The following is a 22294-nucleotide window of genomic DNA, read 5'->3' on the forward strand; positions in this document are numbered from 1 at the left end:
CCCTTGGTAAATTCTAGTAAGAGCTCCAGAATGAATTATTTACTAGGTTTGGTGTGTTTTCCATTCCCGGAGTGTACTGTTTTTTTATGGTCTATTACTTAAAAATCAGTATGTCTCTGGCCCTTCTTGAGATGTTATTGCTGACACAATAAGAAGGCACAGGACCAAGCAGGATTATCTTTCTCCCAAACTTCAATGAGAGGCTCCTCTCACAGGCATCCAGAATACCCAGCTCAGCAGCTAGAAAGCTGTTATTCACTGGCCTCCATTCTCTTATTGAGTGAATATGAGTGAATTCCTGCAAATGTTACTTTCCCCTGAAACAAGAGATGTCGTGATTTCAAAGCTAGGATCAGCTGTATCTGGAGAAGAGTCTCTTCATCAGAAATAGGCCCGTGGTGCTCTAACATGTTATTTCCTCATGGCTTTGCTCTGTGCCAACCCCAGCTGAATTGTTTTTCAGCCAGCGAAGCCAAAGATATTTCCAGTGAAGGATTCTGGACCCACTGGTACAGATGAAGTTTTGTAAAATAAAAGCTTCAACCAGAGACTTCTGGAGAGTAACAAGATCTTCAGCAAATTCAGGTTATACATAATGAGGACAGAAAAGAAATGGTGGGTTGGATAGTAGGTTAGAGAACTACATGCTTAGATAATTTTATCCCCAAAGGGTCCATCAGATTGAGACTTTTGAGATCAGAGGTTTGTCTGAGATTTATCTGCCTAGAGGCTACAGAGACAGGATGCCAGGAGTAAAGCAATAGCCTTGTTTCTCTCGGCTGCAGTTTATAGAAAGACTATACAGTGAACTCGTGGTTTCTGCACATATGTGGTTCCAAGGAGACTGCTGTTTGAAAAACCGATGCATACAGTTCAGTACTGTACTGTGGATGCTTGCATGAGACCCTGAGTTCAAACATAAGTGCTACCAAAAAAAAAAAAAAAAAACCCTAAGATCAGGGAAACACTTAGCAAATTACACAACAATTTAAACACAGATGCTAATGGGACTGACAGAGTTTCTCTGCATCAACTGAAATGTGTAATGAATGCATGAGAATTTTATTTTGAAATTTTTTATTTTTAAAATTTGTTTTTTGAATTATTTGTTGACCACACTTGGTCAGAACTGTGTGTGATAAGTACAGGATAAGGCGGGTTTACCATATCAGGAAAGATAAGCACAGACGAACCAGGGAGAAGAGTTCCAGGGAGTGAGTCAAAAGCTTCTGTGGTCCTGCTGGGAATGATGCCTCTCAGAGTCAGAAGAAACCTACTTAAGTGAAATCAACTATTGACCTGTCAGTTATTAAATATTTTTTAAATGATTAGTACTGACTAGTAGAGGAGGTTTAGTAAAACAAAAGCTTTCACTTGACAGAAGGGTAAATGAGTATATTCTTTTGTTAAGTAAAACAGGAGTGTGACTGCTCCAGTCACTCTGACTGGAGGCAAATAAACAAGTGTTTGTTTAAGCATCAGTCCTTGTGAGTCTTGATTGGTAAGCCCAGTTTTAGGATATACTAACAAGTCATGGGGAAACAGACCATTAAGCCTACTATCCTAACTCTCAGGTGGGGGCTATGTGGCCACATGGTCATCTCTTCTGCCTGGTTCTAATTGCAGGAATTGTAGAATCCTTGGTCATCCATCTTACACATTTACATCATTTCACAGCAAAGCAAAATATTTGGTTCCCGATAGTCCTGGTTTTGATATGGGCAGATATTAAACCGTTTAGAACCACAAATATCAGGATAACCCACTCTATCTCATGCTAGTCACAAGGACACTGTCTGCTCTCTGGAGAGTGCTCCCAGAGTGGGCCAAGGTTCTCTCAGGCATGCTGATCAACAAGCTTACTGTCTTCCAGGATGGCCATGAAGTGTTTTTCAGCAACCTGGGAAAGATGTTTTTGAAGCCAGATGCTGGCAGCTCATGTTTGTAATCCTAGCTACTCAGGAGACAATGATCAGGAGGATCACAGTTCAAAGCCAGCCTGAGCAAATAGTTTGTGAGACCCTATCTCAAAAAAACCCAACACAGAACAGGGCCGGCAGAGTGTAAGGCCCTAGTACCACCAAAAAAAAAAAAAAAGGATGTTTTTGAAAACTCAAGACTGGACTGGCGGAGTGACTCAAGTGGTAGAGCGCCTGCCTAGCAAATGTGAGGCCCTGAGTTCAAACCCCAGTACTGCAAAAAAAAAAAAAAAAAAAAGAGAGAGAAAACTCATGACTTCCCTCCTAGTAAGTTAGGACACTTGTGATCCATGGGAATGAAAAATTAGTGTGTTTGTTTCTTGGCTTTCATCCTTTATGGTGGACACTCAGGCTGCCACTGGGGAGAGCATCTTCATTCTGCATTCAATAAGGGCCTTGGGTGGGTGTTTCATTGTAAAATGGGAACAATACCTATCTTTCTAGGTTGATGAAGTAAGAGAACATAATGGGAGGACTATAGCATAGTTTAGCACATAGCAGACTTTTAGCAGATACACATTCGTTTATATTCCATTCTACACGCTCCACTGCTGTTTGTGCAACAAATGCTCTGCTGAAATCCTTATTAAACCATCTTGAAATCACACTTCCCCAAGCAGAGTGTCCAGGTCACTATTTGGACCTACGTCACTCACATTTGCTTTTTATTTATGAAAACACCGTGCTTGTCCATGTAAATAAGGTCTTTGGAAGGATTCCAGGAAACTGGTAACCAAGTTTACCCAGAAAACTCTGGTACTCAGAGTCAGAGGGAAGGGAACTTGTTTCTCACCACTTATCCTTTTGTTCTTCTTTTTAAAAATACACCACAGGCATGCATTACTTCTAAAAGAAATGTTTAATATCAGAAAGTCCCCTCAAATTAAACCAAAACCAAAACATCTTGTTGAACACATAAAAATCATATAAAGATGAAATATAGTTCATAAAAATTGAAAAAATAAGCATACTAAGCAATGCACATGAAAACAGTAAGATCTTTTTTACTTCAGTTGCAGAGAGGTAAAAGCAATACCCATGTTGGTGAGGCTGTGGCCATTTTCCCTGATATCACCAGGAACCTGCTATCACAGGTGCAGATTCATTGCTCTTGGTATGAGAGCACATTGGTAAAACCTTTCTGGCAGGCAATCAGCGGTTTATTTCCAAAGTTAAGTGTGCTTAATTAAAAATATTTTTAGCCAACATTCTAAGAATTTTTCCTAAGGAAATACAGATGGTACCCAATTTATTATGGTCCTATTTAACGATTTTTCAACTTTACAATGACGCAAAAGCAAGACACATTCTGTGGAAACCATGCTTCAAATCTTTACTCAGGCTAGCAATATGTTGTACAATACTCTCTGAAGATGGTGGGCAGGCTGCAGCTCCCAGTCAGCCATGTGATCAGGAGGATAAACAACCAGTACTCTACACTGCATTATGTTGCCAGCATTTTTGTTTTTTTTTGGATACAGGTATTCAATAAATTCCATGAGGTAGTCAATGCTGTATTATAGCACAGGCTTTGTTAGATGATTTGCCAACTGTAGGCTAGTGTAAGTGCTCTGAACGTATTTAAGATAGGCTGGCTATGAGGCTCCATAGGTTAGATGTATTAAATGCTTTTGTGGGGAGAGGGTTTTTTTTTTTTTTTTTTTTTGAGGGTTTGAACAGGACTTTGCATTTGCAAAACAGGCCCTCTACCTCTTGAGCCACAAGTCCAGTTCATTTTTCTCTGGTTTTTTTGGAGATGGGGTCTGGCTTTGAACATCAATCCTTCTGCTCTCAGACTCCCAAGTAGCTAGGATTGTAGGCGTCAGCCACTGGCCAGTGCAGGTGTGTGTAGAAGATTGTGAGCTGCAGTATTGCTCATGGCCTGCATGTCTGGACATTGGTAGGGTAACCTGGTCACCAGTCCCTTCTGTCCTCCCTCCCAGTGCATCTACTGATCACCTTTCCTGAGTAGATCAATGGTCAGCCCACAGACAGGAACATTCCAGAGAAGAGAGGCTTTGGGATCACCCAGGGTCGGAGTAAGAGAGCAGTACTGGACTTTGCTCCTCCAGATAAGAGCCTAGGGACCATGAGGAAGAACCCAGGGGTAAACATGAAATGTCTCAATTTCTGTAGATATCTTGGCCTTGGAGATTTTGGGGACTTCAGAAAGGGAGAGCAGAGCTTGTCTAGGTAAATGGTACCGGACAGCTCTTCCTCTGGAAGTAAACCAGAGGAACCTGATTTACTTCCCTATCAACAAGGCTGAGGTTCTGTGCAGCTGAAGTCAGGGCCCGGCCTGACAGCTTGGTGTCGCCAGACTGCAGGAAACTGACTTTCCACCACTGTAGGGTCTTTAGGTATCTGCTTGACCCAAGGACAAAGGATGAAAGGGGTCTTGAGTAGGCAAAAGAAAAACAGTGATATTCCTAGTAATATTCTTGGGATTCAGAGAGAGAAGAAGCAACCAGAAGTCTTAGAATAGGGACTCCTGGTGGAACAATTTCTGAAAGACAGGGCAGCTCTGTCCAAGTTTTACAACTGGAGGAGGCTCAGATATACCAAAAACTTTCAATTCAGTAGGTTAACTGCAGAAGAGGATGTCATCCGTTAGGAAAGTTTGTTGGATTAAGTGAAGGAAGTATCTCAAAACACAGCACAGAAGGTGAAACTAGGCAGGCAAAGACTTCTCCCGCTGTCAGCACGCGACTGGCGTGGTGATGGGGCGGCGCTACGGCGGCCCGCGACAGTTGGGCCAGAGCCAGCTGGGCACTGCTTCCTGCAATCACGTTCGCTGGGAGCCGGCGACGTCCACGTCCAAGCCCCACGTGAGAGCTAAGGGAAGCGTTGCTCGACCGCGCGAGCGTTAGTGCGGCCAGGAGTCCAGAACCCCTCCTCCCCACGCCACCGCGGCACGCTCAGCGGCTGGCTGCTGGGTCCTGCGCCTTCCCCAAAGGGAGCCGGCAAGCGCACTCCTGCGCGCTCGCTGGTGCCCCGCAGCCTCGCTCTCCCCGCTCCAGCTTCGTGAGGCCGCCCCGATCCCAAGATGGCGGCGTCGGCGTCAGTGAGGGCGGTGCTACGCGAGGCGGCGGCCAATGGGCTTCCGGGCTGTGCCGCCGGCCTGGCGCGGGAGGCGGAAGTGCTGCGGGCCACCGCCTCCGTCCCGGCTGCGGCCCCCGCCGGTTACATAACTCGTTGCGGGACCCGCGCGGTCCCGTGTCCCGGCTCCCTGCGTCCCAGGATGCGTTGAGCCCCGCGACGCCCTCATCTGGCCCCGGCTCCCGCCCGAGGTGAGAGGGCGGGCTGGGGGCCCGGTGGGGGCGGGCCGGGAGGTCGCGGCGGTGACTCCGAGGGGCTCCGGGCTGGGACGGCGGGAGGCCGGGCTCCCCGGCGAGCGCGTCCCTCCGGGGGTCGGCCGCAGTCCAGAGTCGGTTTCGGTAGCGGCGAGAGTTTGCGCCGGCGGGAGGCGGGCGAGGGTCGCTGTGGACGCTAGAGTGAAGTCGACCTTTGGTCTGGAGCCTTTTCCGCCGGGGCCCCGAGGCCAGACGTCGGGGAAATTGGAAACTGAAGGGCGGTCGGCCGTGCCACCGCGGGGGTCGCCTGAGGTGAGGGGTCCGGCCTGCGCGCTTCAGCCCCGCCTGTTTGGGTACTTGTTGCGCCGGTGGTGATGCCGACCTGCTTGTCCTCCTTTGGGCTCCCGGAAGCCCGGGGTCTGTCTTGTCCTCCTCTGCCTCTTACCCTTGCTTTCGTACTTAGACAAATGTAAGCCTTCAACTTTAACTGGCCGTGCTGACCCTTCGCCACCGACCCCACTTCCTCTTCCGAATTGGGCACTTGCCAAGGAGCAGAGGGGATCTGTGGCTCGGGTGGTTTCTTTCCACAAAAAGAGGTGGGGCCGGGGAGGTTGTGAGTCATCTGCGGACCTGCAGCAAGCAACCTGTGTGCCCAGCGCCGTCGAAACCCAAGGCAGGAGAAAGGCAAGGAGGTGCTGCGAAGTGTGAGCTTTGGTTGCTTGGTTGATCACGTTCCCGTCTGCCAAGTCCTTGAGCCACGTGCCATTCTTGTCACTGTTTGGTCCTGAAAGAAAAGGATCTCAGCGCAACAGAGTGACTCACCCTTGTGTCTGGAGTGGTACTTAATCGCTGAAGAGAAGGTTGCCACTTGCAGAGGTTGTTTGTTCTTTTACCAAAGCATTGAAGACCTAAAAGCTCTCGTTGATGCTTATCTGACTAAGAGAAGTTTCGGGAACTCCAGAAGTCATCTGTGCAAAAATCCGAGTCCATGTAGCAGTGTGGTATGGAGGGAGGCTTTAGCGGTCCTGTGGCTGACAGGGCAGGAAGAGGGGGATCTTGAACAGCATTGAGTTTTAAAGAGTGTAGCCAAAACCAGACAAATAAATATATACACCTGCACGCACACACATATCAATGAATTCCTTCAATCTCACTACAGCAGATAGGATTAAACACTAGGGGAAATTTAAAGGGCCACCTTTTCAAACTAAAGGGAGTCTTCATCTCCTCCCTTCTAGGATTTTGTACTCAACAGAAATAATGTACACATCAGCCCTTTAAGAGTAGGGTGTGCATGGACTCTACAGGGCTGCGGTTTGCTAAGTTTCATCTCACAGAGCTAGCAGACATGCTGGGTTTCTGTGAAGATAGAACTTGTCACAAAGTCAGGCGAGGTCTGGTGTCAACATGCCAGCATTAAACACATTTTTTTTTTAAAAAGTCTATGCGTGTCCTATGTTTAGCATCTCCCAGTTGTAACTTAAAATGATTTTGTTTAACCACACCCACGCACAGTATGGAGAGTATCTTTAGATGTGACTTGTCCAAGTTGCTTAGTAACAATGCTTTTGACTAGAATGGAGGAAAAAAAATTCCTGGATATCAGAAGATTTGAGGGCTAAATGATACACCTCAAATGAGAGCAGGAAGGGTGGTGCTATCATTATTGACTGGCTGCTCATGACTGGAGACTTGACTGTGCCTCAGTGTATCCTTGAGCAGTAGAGTGGTGCCTGACTGCCTGAGTGGCAGCCAGCTCAGGTGGTTACAAAGTCCTTTCTTTGAAGTCATAGGGAACAGATAGGGAGACAAGAGTCTGAGGAACTCCCAGTTTGAGGTAATGCATGTCTTTACTGAAAATAGACCAGAGGTCTCATGTGCTTGTTGACAGTAGTCCTACCAGGCATGTCTCTCTTAAATGATGGCTCCTCCTTATCTGTACCTTTCCTCTATCATCTCCTGAAAGGAACCACAAAGCCCTCATGGTTTTGTAGAAAGCAAGGTTGGGGTGATGACTGTCCTGAAGCTTGTTCTGCTTATGCCATGGGAAGTGCTTTCAAGTAAAATGCTGGTCTACAAAATGATGCTGAAGTGCTGGATCTTGTTCAGGCTGCATTCAAATGTTGAATTTGATTCAGCAAATAGTTGTAAGTGCCTTTAGCAATTCTAGGGTCAGAACTCCTGCCTTATATCATTCTTTTTAGCATGGCCTCTGATACAGGCTAGCTGACAGGACAGTACAGGGTCTGTCTGAAGCCCAGATGTCACACTGCTGATTCAGGAATAAACTGTATGTTTGGACACCAAATGTGTAGAAAGTAGCTCATTTTCTGCTAAATGCTAAAGAAGGAAGTCTGAGCCAGAAACTAGTGATTTCTTGACGTGGTTTGGGGCCCAGGTCAACATTGAGCAGTGCTTAATGCAGCTGGAGTACTCCAGGCCAGAGACTGGCAGAAGCATGACAGTCACTCCAAAGGTGGCCACAGCTCTAAGCTGAGATAGTCAGATAGTGAGAGAAAGATAGAAATGAGTCAACCCCTCATCCCATCCTTCAGCAACTCAGACCCCTTTTCATCTCTTTACCTCAGATAGCACCCACATGGCTAGGAAGGGCCAAGCACCCTCCCTCCTGCCCCCCAAATTATGGTGAGAACTAGCTGAGTGTGAAAACATATTCAAATTTCTCTTCAAATAATAGGTAAATGACTACCTAAAATGGGTTTGAACTCAGGAGCCTCGTGCTTACTAGGCATGCTCTCTACCACTTAAGCCACTCTGCCAGCCCTTTTGTATGTGTGTGTTGAGAATTTCTGAGACAGGGTCTCACTTTTTGCCTAGACTGGCCGTGAACCATGACCCTCTGATCTCTGACTCCTGAGTAGCTGGGATTATGGCCATGAGCTACCAGCGCCTGGCTCTTAACACTAACTTGAACCCAGCACCCTAGAAACAGCATGGCAGTTTGGGCACTGCTGCCAGAAATAAATGTGCTAAACACAGATTTAAAGTTCAGGGGAAGTGAAAAGGGGGTGATTGTGAACAGAGTCACAGGACAAATGTTGGGGAAAGTCCTTACTGCCTTTGATTACACTGGAAGACAAAGACATTTTGTAATCTTTAACAGATAGTATTTTTTTAACAACCTTCAGCTCTATTTTCATGGAATAGTTATTGCTATTAAAAATCAAATGGTGTACTTTTTGTTTACTCTGTTTCTGAAATTGATTTGGTCAGCAAAGTATTAAAATGTGAGCCTATGTTGAAAATGACTGTTAGAAGAAATTAAATTCTATAAAATAATAGGTAATTTTCCCTTGGTGCTGAAAAGGATTCTTTTCTTGAAAATGTCAATGTGACAATGCTTCTGTTGCTTCCTTGGTGTTCATGTGCCACTGCACACTGCTCCACACTTGTTTCTCTTTGAAAGGTGCGTGCTGGGAGGATGCAGTTGTAACCTGTTAGTAGGTGATTCACCTCTTTGGTCTTTGTAGCAGTCAGCACCTCAGACATTTACAGCTCTTCTTCTCTGAGTTTCAGGTTACTTTGCTTATCCTCTGGCCTCCCCTTTTTAATCTTTCATTGAAGTGTACACACAAAAAAGTGCACGGCCTAACAACTTGCCATGACCTAGGCACCTGTGCAGCCTACTGGGCAAGCCCTCTCCTGAGTGAAAAATGTTTTTCTTGTAGGAACCACAAGAAACCAGTAATGGGGTCGGATAGGTACAGGATTTTAATTTTTGCTTTCTGCCATACATGAATTTATTTTCAGTGCTAGAGATCAAACTCAAGGTCTTATGTACCCCAAGCCCATGAGTTCTTATTCACAAGTTACTTTTATACTTTAAAAACAAAGGGCCAGGTGCTATAATCCTAGCACTTGGGAGGCTGAAGCAGGAGGATCATGAGTTTAAGGTCAGCCTGGGCTACATAATGAGACCCTGTCTCAAAAAACAAAGACAAAAAGGTTTGCAAAAACATTCCCTTCCCTCCATAAAGCAGAATGTTCGTTTTAAGCCTTTCCTTAAATGGTTGTCTTAAAACTTCTAAATACCTTTTAAAACTGGATTTTGGTTACACGAGAGCCCTTTAAAATGTTTTTGTAAGGCTACTTGCAGCCTCCTCTTTGCTTCTTTACAAGTTCAATCTGTGTTTGGAATATTTATTTCTGGCATCAGTACATAAAATACCATGGTATTCCAAGAGTATAGGATTTAAAAGTCAACTCTTAGTTTGTTTTAGTGCCTAGTAGATATTAGTTCTACATGTATTTAAAGAGATTCTGTAAAGTTTCCAAATCGTTACAAATTAAAAACAGCCCATGAGATTATTTTGATGTAACAATATGTTCTTAATTTTCACATACCTATTTTTTGATCACAAGAACAACCCACGCTCATTGCAAAAAGTCAAATAATATGGAAATGAGTGATGGAGGACAAAAACATCTGCCATAATTCCAGAGGCAGGAGTTTAATTACTTTTCAATAATTATTTTAGGGCTGGGGAATTTAGTTCAGTGATAGAGCATGAGTTTAGCATGCATAAGGCCCCAGGTTTGATCTCCAGCACCATTAAAAAAATAGTTCATCATCAAGTGGTAATTTATGCCAGTTTTGACCCACTTTCATATTAATGTTTATTTGATTCTAAAGAGTTTTAAATGCAAACTCAAAGAGATAGAGATTGAAACCAAAAACATAACCACCACCACCACCACCACCCAGCCCAGACGGAAAGAGTGACAAAGCAAGAGGGCTGGTCTGCCAGGAGACAGGGGATGAGAGGTTTTCTGAAACTGGATTCCCCTGTTGTTAAGCTTTTTCCCTTTAAACTGAATAGCCATGTTTCCATTTTACCCATTGCCCACTAAGCAGAGGGAAGGTATCTTGTAGCCATTTTGTTCCTTGTCCAAGAGCAGACAGAGGAGCTCCTGGTTGGGTTTGTGTCCTAGACAAGGTTCCATCTTGGTGGTAGTCAAGAACCTAAACAAATAGATATGGGGTTTTTTTGGTTTGTTTTTTTTTTCTATCTTTTGATTCCTGCCCCCTGAAATGTAGTGTTACCTGTAGGTGTTTTTGTTTTCAAACCACACTGGCTGATTAGTGAAACTAATGTGAATTAGACTCCGATCTGGGCTTCTGGACATGCTCTGGCTTCTACCAGGAGCCATTGGAGCTTCTTATCAGCCATCTTGTCAACTCCTCCAGCCCGACTGACCTTCAGTTGTCCCTGCCGTGAGTGTTGACACACAGGGAACGTAGACTCTTCTAGCCCTTCACCTTCTATCCTGGAAACGTGAGACTTGTCCAAAGCTCTCAGGTGAGACAACCATAAGGTCTCATCTCCACATCATCTGGCCTCCAGTCTCGTGTTCTCTTTCCTCTTTGTGGTTCTCCAATTCTGACACTGGCCGATGGAGGCCACAAAAGGTGAGTTATTCTTTCTGTAGTCACCCCTAAACTGCTCTAATGGAGACCCTGAGAGGAACTGGATTCAGCCTATTAGTGAGCAGAAGAGTGCAGGCAACCAGGCTGGGCAGGTATACAACATTCAGACATCTTTCTACCTGTTCCTGGGACCCAGTACATCTTAGGTGCAATTTGCAGGAGAATGCAAAGGGAGGAGCACGTGCCCAGACTGATTGTGAACACTTCTCATGTTTGCTAGTGTGCTGTTTGCCATGGAATTCCTCTAGCAAGCAGCCATTTCTATATTTAGCAATGGCTCAGGAAAGCACCCCAGCACCCAAGGGTGCCCCCTCCCATGGGTGGTGACTCTACCCTTTGTTGTGACTCCAATTCCCAGGGCAGGGCCTGACCTTCCCATACAATTTTGATAAATTAGTGACTAAATGAATCCACAGTGTGAAATGGAGAGAATTTTCAAATCAAGGGAAAGACTGGGTCTAGACCTGGGACCTCAGACCCACTTGGTGCTGTTTTTAAGTGAGGTGTAAATGAACATGTGGCCCAATATGCAGCTTTAGTGAATAGATCCATGTGGTTTTGACAACCCTAAAACCCCTCGCCAGTCCCTTCCACTTTCTGATTGCTAGTACCATCAATCCATCAGGAGGTTCTGGAACTGGAATCCTCCAGTATCGTTAATTTGTGTTTGAAGAGATGTTTCTTAAATTATATGTGACCAATGTATGGGCTCCCATCAGAGCATGAAGACTTGGGTTTTAAGAGGGATGCTGTTCAGAAATAGAGAGGTGGGTGTTTTGTTTCTCAGCATTCTGCAAATTATTCATCTTCCTACTAAGCAAAAGTTTTGGAAGAAGCCCAGGCTGCTGTGGAGATGGCTTGCTCACCCACAGGCGCCTGCTCATTTGAACAAGCTACTGGTGAATAGTGTTTGTTGCTTCCTTCACCCTCCCTTTTAACTTTTAGCCTAGCCCATCTCACTAATGTACAAGATGTTAGTGTCTATTGCTAGTATATTTTTCCTCTTCATCTTTAGGAGCTCTGAATCCATTGTTGGATTTTTCTAGTGTCTGCAAAACCTCAGATTCCTGAGGGACCTTATGGTCTTTAATTCTTGTGCATGGAGGAGGCTGCACTAATTTTCCTTCAAACTTCGATTGAGAAGAGGCCTGGTGTGCCCCAGGGAAGGACGAGGGTGGTGCTTTGTCATAGGACAAAGGAAAACAAGGGTCTGAAGAAGGGAACTGTACAGTTTGGGGAGTGGGGCTGCTGGATTTCAGAGAGGGGCAGCTGGTGGGGCAATCTCACAAGCAGAGTGGAAGTTGGTGTGTAAGAAAGGAGTGTTGAAGAAAGGCAGGAAGGTGGCAGCATATGTGCTGAAGATAAAGGAGGTGGCAGGGAGGGTCTGCCCAAGAGAGAGTATGCATGATGCATTTACAGTGCATTGGAGGGGAGTTTGTACAGAAGAGAAGATGAGCAAGTGTCAGGGAGGAAGGAGATGTGGAACTGGCTGGGGACTGGACTGGCTTTGTGAAAGTGTCCATCTCATGTAATCTTCTCCATGACTTAGAGGGAAGTAGTAGGATCTTGAAGTCACAGAACCATGTTGCCCAGGGATGCTGGAATGCAGTATTCTGGAAGGGCCTGGGAGCAGTGGGGCCCAGTACAGATGGTGTGTGGAAGACCAGCCTAGCCTTGGCAGTGATGAGCCCTGGGCATGAAAGGAGAGATGGAGGAGCAAGGCAGTGTAGAGGGTGCTTCCTGAGGTCAGGGGTAGGAGCCAGAGCACCTCTCAAAGTTAAGCATGGCTTGTCTGGTAACAGAAGCAGTGGCCCTAAGAAGGAGCCTCTGGCCTGGGGCATCAGGGAGGACAACCAAGGAGAGGCTTCCAGGAAGTCGTGTTGTTCCTGGCTTTCTGACTTCATGTGGAGTAGAGTGCCCTTTCAGCATCATGGGTGCCAGGAACCTCTCAAAAACAAGAACATACTCTATTCCATGTCCTGCAGATCCTGAATGCCCCAGCATAGGGGGAGAGATGGGACTTGCACCTGTGGGTCCATATCATCTTGGCGGCTGCTTCTCTGTGTCCCTTTGTTGGCTGAGCACATGGAGGCTCTGGGAAGTGATGGTGAGGGGGTACTCAGCCAGACTCTACCAGTGGGAACAGTGACAGATCCAGGTGCCAACCCTTTCCTACCTCTGCAAGGCCTCAGAGACAAGTGACTTCAGTGCAGTGATGAAAGAGGCTTATTTCAGTGCAAAAAGGGAATGAGATTTGCCTCAGAAAATTGAGGTTGGGAAAGGAGAGGTGGAAGAAGAGAGCAGTGAGGAGACCAGAGTCATGCTGGGCTCCAGTTTCCCATAGGGCAGACCTTTTGTTTCTTGAGTCTTGAAGGGTCCACTGTCTATCCCTCTTTGAACTGCTTCACTCATCTCTGTTTGAAGGCAAAGGACCAGGACACAGATCCAGTACATGAAGGGAGGAGCTCTTCTTGCAATGTGGAACTTTAAAACTTCACATTCTGACTTAAAAGTTCAAGTGAACTTTGTGTTCTCCTGTATAGTACATTGTGTTTGTAATAGAAAACATGTTCTGTGCCTTTTAAGGAAAATGTACCAAAAAATGACCTGGGTGTCTGCCTGTCCCTCCAGCACTTCCAGAGCTGGGAGGAAGACCCCACTTCATCATAAGCTCTATGTCTTCTCCCCACAGCTGGGCACAGGTTGACCCTCCACAGCCAGACCTTTTCCTCCCCAAGGCCTACCATCCAGAGATGTAGAGGGTGGGGCTGGTGGCTGATAGCAACAAAGCCAGGTCAGCAGACAGCTCAGGGGCCACAATCCTGCCTTGGGGTGTCCCTTCTCTGGATCAGCACAAACCTCCAACTCTAAAGGAAGGCTGTGGGTCCCTCCCAGCTCCTCCCCAGAAATGGACCACCTGGTTGCCCCGATGACCCCACTCTGTCCATGGCACACAGGTGTCTTGGTCTCTGTATTCCGCTTCTACCCCTTTTCTGCCTATCAGGTGGACTGGGTCAGATGAGGTGCTGCAGCACACTGCATTTTTTCCCTCAATGAAATGGGACGTGTTTCTGTTTTTAGACTGTGGCCTCTAAAGAGCCAGCCTTTGCAAACATGGAAGTACTTTTAATCCACAAATAGCCGTGTATCTCAGAGCCTAGTGTTGTTCTTTAAAGTAGAACTGTGGAAAGCCTTGTCCTAAGGATACTGAAGGAAGGTGTAAATCCCAGGACACAGGAGATGCTAATTATTATGGATCTCTCACTTTCCCATTAAGCCTCAGTATAGAATTTTTAAGAAATCTTTTAAATAAAAGTCATTATCGAAGCTTAATGTGCATACATGCAATGTAACACACCCAGTTAAGTATACAACTCAGTGAATTCAGACGGGGGGGGGCGGGTACCACTACCACAATCGATACCGAATACTCGCATCTCCTTAGGAAGACCTTCACAGTCGGTCCCCCATCCAGGGCAGCCACAGGGATCCAGGCTTTGCTGCTCCAATTTCCTCCGCCGTGGCCTCGGGTCTTGAGGTGGGTCTACCCATAGCCACCCACCCCCTGGCTCTGCTGGCCCACCTCACTGGTCACCTGTATACATTCTTCCCTCTTTGTTGAGAGCCAAGCTACAATATCCTGTACAGAGCCTGCAGCACTGTGGGAGCTTAGAAACCAGTAGGCTCAGCTGATGTGACTTTTGGAGTTCTGCCCAGGGCGACAGGTGATCAGCACCTCACTCTGTGGTCATTCTGGCACCCTGCAGGCTGTGGCAGCTGAGAGAAGAAGGCTTTGTGCTTAGGCATGAGCTGTGGTCAGGGCAGCGGGCACAGAGGCCTTGGGCAGTTGCTGTAGGCACTTCACCTGGGTGTGCTGAGCTGTGAGGACTGCATGTCCAGTCTTTTAGATTTCTAGGCATTGCCTGGAATATGGCAAGTAATGACAGTCCTCAATCACCCAAACATTAATTGTAAAAAATCTCAAATAGAAAAATTGCATGTGTAGGAACTGGTGGGCCATTTACCACTAGTTGCGGGATGTGGGAGAGGCTGGGTTGGTGGCTCAGGAAGGTTTCTCCTTGGTCATCACCAAATCATGGGCAACAAAGGTTCTTTGCCTCTATTCCTTGCACTTGCCTCTCAGTAGCCCTCATCTGTTGACTTCAGAGCCTCTGCTGAGTCCTCCTGGACTTAGCAGTTTCTTCTGGGGTTTCCAAAATAGTGACTTTCTGATTCTGTCATAACTTACACTTTTAGTGGTAGTTCTTCTGTTAAAAAAAAAAGACCTTTTCCTCACCATTGAGAATGAACTGCATGGTTTCCAGGATAAATGTATAATCCTTTTTCTTTTTTTAATTACCTGTTTCCAGCTTAAAGAAAAGTCACTTTTGTCAGACCCCAGCACTTGGCCTTCCTCCCTTGCTTTGAATATAAGACAAAGAAAGCTGCTTCCAGTAGCTTGAACTGATTGTACTTTCCTAGTTAAGAGAATTGCTGGCAACTGGTTTGAACCCTTGGTGTCTCTCAGAGTCTGTCTGTGCTGGGCAGGGAGGAGAAGCCAAGTGTGACCAGCACTCTGGTGATAAAGCCAATGCTGTTTCCACTGGACACCTAGCCATTCACTGGCCCCAGCCCATCAGGTTGCTTGGAGGGGAATGAGGCATGGGGGCAGCTTGAACCCCATGTTATCTGTGGCAGCTGCTGGGCCAGGATTGAGAGAAGTTGGGGTGTCTGGAGCCATTGTGCCTTGTGCAATACGGAAGTCATGGTCAGGAGATGTTAGACCATCCAGGGTGGAGGTGGGGAGCTTGGGGAAGCTGAGAGTAGAAAGGAGAGAGACATGGACCAGAGGCAGGCTTGCTTTGGCTGAACTCATCCTGCTAGCCCTTCATCATCTGCAGAGCGTAGGTGACCATGCCACCTGGAGCATTCATTCTGCAATGGGAGGATTTGGGCACTCTTCTGTCTCGTCTGCCTCCCAGGATCAGTGTGCAGAGGAGAAACAGGTGAATGAACCACTGGGTGATGCTGTCTCCTCTTCCTACAGGTGTGAATGACAGAGGTGGTGCCTTCGAGCGCCCTCAGCGAGGTCAGCCTACGCCTCCTCTGCCACGATGACATAGACACTGTGAAGCACCTGTGCGGTGACTGGTTCCCCATTGAGTAAGTGTTTGTGCTACAGCCCAGTGTCAGGGGTGGGTGGGGAATGTACAGATCTGCAGATGCTAAAGCTGAAAGAGGCCACAGCTCCAGAGGCAAGGGTGGGCCTGAAGGGGCTGTGGAGGTCCACAAGCACATAGCTGGGTATTGGATCTCAGGTGCATGCCTGTCTGCTCTGTGGCTCTTCATACCTCACCTCCTTCATCACGTGAAGTTCCTCAAAAGGAATCTGCTGAGAAGCTTTAGTTAGCAAAGATGTTCTGTGCAGTATAGAATCAGACGATACAGACATAACTCAGGTATCTTAACTATAATGAACTGATTACATACATCAGTATATGATCATACAAAAATGCAGTATTATTCATCCAGGAAGGAAAAAAATCTGTCAGAGGTATCCTTGTTGACAAGGAAAGTTAGGAAAACAAGTATAAGTGAAAAAAGCAGATGAGAGAACAGGTGCGTGGCATAATCCCACTTTCATTTCAAAACATGTACAGGGAAAAAAAAACTTGATACATACAGTAGGGAAAAGCGGGGGATCCTTTTATATTTGTTTGTTTGGGCTTTTTGCTTGGTCTTTAAAACAGGGTCTCACTATATAGTCCAGGCTGGCCCCAATTCACTATCTTCCTCTGGCTGGGATTATAGGTATGTACCACCATGCCTGGAAAAGGGGGTGTCCCTTTCCTTGCCCATCACAAGGGCTGTCTGACACTCCTATAATGAGAGACAAGCTAGCAGGAGAAAAATGTAACAGATTTATTTCATCATAGTCCTGTGTGACATGGGAGCATTCAGAGTGAAGACCCAAAACACCACAGAACTAACCCCCACCCTTTGCAGTACTGGCCCTGAACTCAGGGCCTCGTGCTTGCTAGATAGATGTTCTATCACTTGAACCACACCTGTAGCCAAAGTCTTCATTTTTCTGCTTAGGTTTGGCTTTTATGATTGGCTTTGGAAGAAAGGAATTTTGGCTTGTGGGAAAGGAATTCTAGGATTGTGGCTTGCTTCAGAAGAGAATGAGGGGCAAAAGATAGGGAAGGAGAGAGCACAGAGGAAATTTGCTTGTGAGGACTTCACTCTGAGGGATCATTTTCTAAGCTCTGGCAGTACCACTGAGTGCTTTCAGTAGTTTGAGGTGGGTAGATTATAAGTGTATAATTTCTCTTTTTTGCTTGTCTGTATTTTCCCACAGAAATAATGTGCCCATACAGCTTTTGTAGTAAGAAATACAGGCACATTTTTTTTTCTTTTTTTGGCAGTAGTGGGGTTTGAACTCGGGGACTGGTGCTTACTAGGCAAGTGTTTTACTGCTTGAGCCACATTTCCAGCTCCACAAACTTTTTAAAATTCAAAATGAATGAGATCCTGCCATTCATCAGTATTTCCATGAGTCTTGACCTCACACTTGTTAAACCCCAGCTGGTAGGAAGGTAGGGACAGAGCTCTTCTTGTACATCTCTGGGGAGGTATGAATTTTCAAGAGTAGTAGGTGACTTTATATAAGTTAAAAATTAAACAATTCAGCCGGGCTCTGGTGGCTCATACATGGGATCCTGGCTACTTGAGAGATTGAAATCGGGAGGATCACAGTTCAGCACCACCCTGGGCAAATAGTTTGCAAGACCCCATCTCCAAAATAACCAGAGCAAAATGGACTGGAGGCATAACTCAAGCAGTACGTGTGCCTGCTTTAAAAGCACAAAGCCCTGAGTTCAAACCCCAGTCCCACTGTAAAAAAAGAAAGAAGCAAAAACAAATCAATTCAACCCAGAAATTCCACTGCTAGAAAATAATCCAGGGAAATAAGAGTACCAGTGAAATGGAGATGAGGGCCTGCCGAGAGCCACATTGAGGACCTCACCTCAGTTTCATGGGCCTGAGTCCTAAGAACCGCACTGCCCCCCCCCCCCCAGTCGTTCTTCCACTTGCACTGGCTGTGATGTTGCAGCATTGCATCCTAACTGCAGGGCAGCCAGGCACTCCTGGGGCCAAAGAGGAGCTGGGATGATGCTCAAGACTTGTTGAAGAACTTGTTAGGAGGTGATAAGTCAAAGCAGAGCACCTCTCTGCTGTGTCACCTCCTCCAGCTCTTGGTTGAAGAAAGGCATACAGTCTAACCTGTTAGGTCTCTCCCAAGTTAAAGAAACAAAACCCACACAACTAAAACTCCAGTGCCTCTGTAGTCCTGACAGCTCTCTGTGACTAGGCTGAATCTGTGTCCTGAGACTTCACACCTGGTATCCTCTTCCCTGCTTTCCTCACAGGTCTTGGCCTTGTTATTGGAGAGCAGTCCCTCACAGCCCTGACTACACATTCCCCTTGAGGTCATGTCCCCAACCCTGTCTTCATCGGAGAGATTTTCCTCCTCACAGTGTAGGTCTGGCAAAATCATTTTTTTTTTCATCAGAATTCCTAGTCATATCGGGGCAGCTGAGAGGACAGCTGTGATGGTCAGGTAGAGAGCAGCCTGGGGTCCCCATGGCTCATCTCAATGTGCTCTCCCCCTCAGGTACCCAGACTCATGGTATCGTGATATCACGTCCAACAAGAAGTTCTTCTCCCTTGCTGCAACCTACAGAGGTGCCATTGTGGGAATGATAGTAGCTGAAATTAAGAGCAGGACCAAAATACATAAGGAGGTATGTCTGTGCAACAGTGACTTGGCTGTTATAGAATTTGCAGAGGAGTCACACTGCCCCCTCTGTGGCCTATGTGTTAGGAGCCTGTGACCTGAGGGATCAGAGCAGTGAATGAGACTTGTATGCAGTTGGTACCTCTCTGTGTCCTAACACAGGAATACATATGCCTTTGTTCATGTAGTAAGTAATAAGACCTAACAGTGGGCTTAGTGGGGATGGTCATTTGAAGCAGGAATGAACAGAAATGTTACGTTGGGAATCTGCACAATTGCCATGTGATGCAAAAATGCCTGTGATTTGTGTTGGTGATGACATCACAGCAACTGCCAACACTGCTGGGATTTGTTGAAGGAAATGCTATGGTTAGTAAAAATAAAGTTATCATTTCTTTTTGTCCAACTTCATAGACCCCTTCTAAGATCTACCCACCTCAGACCCTTGGGGATCTGTGGAGGCCCGAGATTAGCAAGCCCTGCTCTAAATGTACTTCGTAAGGCTGTGGCCACAAACTTGTGTTCCTTGTGGTTGGGCTTTGGTCAAGACTGGGCTGACAGTTTTGGTTATAGTGACTGACTAGTATTTACCGTACTGGTTTTAATTCCAAGGAAGGAAAAGTCAGTCTACCAACTAGCAAATGATTGTGTTTGTGTGGTTTGAAGTTATTTCTTTAAAAGTGCAAGTGGGGCTGGGGCTGTAGCTCAAGCGATAGAGTGCTTGCCCAGCGTGTGCAAGGCCCTGGGTTTAATACCTATTTTGCACATTATAGTCTGGCACAGGTGGTTTCTTTGGAGAGTAACTTTTTTTAGCCTAGCTTGTTGCTGAGCTGACCTCTTTCATTGTTCAGTGCTAAGATATAGCAGAGAGAAAGTAAGAGTCAAAATCCTTCTAATTTTTTCCTCTTGCATGAGACACTGTTCCAACTGCACCTTCACTTTGTTCCCATATCCTCCCTCCTTGTAACTTTCACCAAGTGAAAAGGCAGTGATCCACCTCCACCATCCACGGTGACTGGGGATCTTTTGAGTGTGTTTGTTCTCACTTGAAACAGACATAGGGACCTTTTTGCTTTTGCTCCCTAGCCCTCAGGGGTTGAAGAAAGCCTCTGGGTTCCGACAGTTACCTGGGCCTTGCTGAGAAGCTGGGCAGATAATCCTAGAGCAGAGCAGGCATGTCACGTCAACCAGGGCTTCAGGTAACTAGAGCAGTGAAGATGCCTTCTCCCTGAGTCTGCCATGTGTAATTCACTGTGGCTTGGACCACCAGGCGGGGAGTGAGGACTGCACCAGCCTACCCCTAACACATGGGAGTCACTCAGAAGACAGTAGACAGGACACAGACAATTCAAGTCACCTTGTTAGACAGGCATTCCACCACTTGAGCCACGTCACCATCTTCTTCTTGTTCTTTATGAGGTAGAAGAATATAACGTTGTAGTGGTCAAATTCATGATTTTCCCACACAAGATTCTGTGTCTGGAATAAGAGACACTGTGGGCAGCAGAGTAGGTGGATGGCCACCCAAACTCCGTCCTTAAGACCATCGGAGGCGGTGTGCTTTTGTAAACCTTTGAAACTGTGCACTTGTCTGACTGTCTCACCTCATGATATCACACCTGTTGTGTGTTGAGTACACATTAAGTACCCATGCAGGACAGTTTTTGCCTTTTGTCGTGTGTGTGTGTGTGTGTGTGTGTGTGTGTGTGGTGCTGGGGTTTGCCCAGGGTTTCATACTTACTGGGCAAGCATTGTACTACTTGAAACACATCCTCGGCCCTTTTTTAAAAAAAAAATTTGAGACAGGACACATCTGTGGCCCACAATAATCTGCAATTCCATGTGCCTTTTTCTGGGCTGGCCCCAAACATGCAGTTCTCCTGCCTCCACCTCCCAAGTACCCAGTGCCAATGTACCCAGCCCAGCCTTTACCTTTTAACCTGCCATAATGTTACCTGGTTCTGGTTCTGGCATTGAGTGTCCATCCTTTCATTGCCTAGTCTGCTCACCATCCCCAAGAGAAGCTCCTGGTGTTGTGCATTCTCATTGTAGCAACATTTTACCAGTAGGGCCTAAACGCTGTCATTTCCATGCATAGATTGGGGTGCCTCTCCCTTGTCCTCTCTTTGCTGCCCTCCACCTGTGTAGTTTCCGAGTATGCGGAGTGGGAACATAAGCCATTGTCAGGTTCAACTCACTGTTCAGTTGAGTGCCCTGAGAATGCCCTGACTTTATCTCTAAATTTCTCTTTAGGATGGAGATATCCTAGCCTCCAGCTTCTCTGTTGACACACAAGTTGCGTACATTCTAAGTTTGGGAGTAGTGAAAGAATTCAGAAAGCACGGCATAGGTAAGGGTGACAAGCATACACCCCCACCATGTCAATCACTTGCTTCATTCCCATCTCAAGTCAGACCCTATCATCCCACTCCTCCCAGCTTGTTCCCACTCTTCTTGTCCTTCGTCAAGGCCTTTCCATGATAGCACCTTCCCAGATCTGCCACAAGCAGGTCAGCAACAATTCCCAGGACAGTCTCATGAGGACACAGGTTCCTTGTCCTTTCTGCTGCCAGACATAGTTATGTGTGTTGGCAAGGTGTTCTTGATTCAGAATAGAAAATAAGCATAAATGAAGAAACAGCACTTGCCAACATTCATCAGACTCCATGTCATCAAATTCCCATCCCACTCGGCCCTGCAGCGGTAAACAGCAGGCTTACTTTTGAACCCAAGCCTGCCTATTCCATGTTCCCTGGGATCCATATTACACTATTTGTTGTCTGAAAAGTTGGTGAGTCTCCACTGTGGGTCCAGCCCACAGGAAAGCATCTCCAGGACACATCTGTGGCCCACAATAATCTGAAATTCTATGTGGCCATGACCTTTTAGGGGCTTTGGCAGTGGGAGGGGACTCAAGACTGGTCTCAGATCTGGGGGCAAAGAACTCTGGACTTCCGCAGAGACCATGACCTCATCAGCATCCTCCTAACTACTCTGCTGTACATAACCTTTACCTCTTCTCCCAAGGTTCTCTTTTACTTGAAAGTTTAAAGGATCACATATCAACCACAGCTCAGGACCACTGTAAAGCCATCTACCTGCACGTCCTCACCACCAACAACACAGCGATAAACTTCTATGAAAACAGAGACTTTAGGCAGCATCACTATCTGCCTTATTACTACTCCATCCGAGGGGTCCTTAAAGATGGCTTCACCTATGTCCTCTACATCAATGGCGGTCACCCTCCCTGGACCATCTTATATCCTTTACTGCGGGGTGGTGGGGAAGTCATGGCTTCCTGGTCAGAGGACTGGCAGAGCCAGTGAGCTAGCTGGGGCTGAGGCCACCTATAGATGACAATTAGTGGCCTAGCTTGCAAAGGTGCTTATCCCTGACCAACTCAAGCTGTGGACAGGACTGATGTATGTGATCTGGTCTCACATATTAGGAAAGAGGGTGCTTTCTGGTACTTGATGTTCTTCAACTTCAGCCCAGCAGGAGAGATGGGTTTTAACCTCTTGACCCAAGATCCATCCATACACTCAACAAATACTGATCAAGAAACCTCCTGATGTAGGTGTACTGAGGGTCAGCAGTGAACACAGCAGGCATGAGTCCCTGCGTCATGTAGCTGTGCGGGCAGGGAAGGAAACAACCAAGTGAAGGGAAAGAAGTTTTTACTCTTTTTGAACACTTAGGTTCAGACCTTCCTTATGGGGGTGCGTGAACCAAAATGTGTCTTCTGTCCCACTCACTCCTCTAATGATGG

The 22294-nt window shown here is 46.5% G+C and overlaps 1 protein-coding gene across 4 annotated transcripts in view; it reads left to right on the top strand.

Moving 5' to 3' along the window:
* Naa60 (N-alpha-acetyltransferase 60, NatF catalytic subunit) overlaps nt 1-22294 on the top strand; it is a 35246-nt gene that overhangs the window by 12238 nt on the left and 714 nt on the right. For 3 of the 4 annotated variants that reach the window (XM_074059422.1, XM_074059423.1, XM_074059424.1), the window contains exons 2-5: nt 15769-15884; nt 18400-18529; nt 20776-20872; nt 21550-21784. In XM_074059422.1, the coding sequence (XP_073915523.1) occupies nt 15775-15884; nt 18400-18529; nt 20776-20872; nt 21550-21784 (572 nt within the window). In that variant the 5' untranslated portion in view covers nt 15769-15774. Of the gene's footprint in view, nt 1-5132; nt 5270-15768; nt 15885-18399; nt 18530-20775; nt 20873-21549; nt 21785-22294 lie in introns of those variants that run through there. The other variant, XM_074059421.1, reaches the window with a different exon arrangement.

The sequence above is a fragment of the Castor canadensis genome, chromosome 17 (assembly GCF_047511655.1).
Source record: "Castor canadensis chromosome 17, mCasCan1.hap1v2, whole genome shotgun sequence".
NCBI lineage: Eukaryota > Metazoa > Chordata > Mammalia > Rodentia > Castoridae > Castor > Castor canadensis.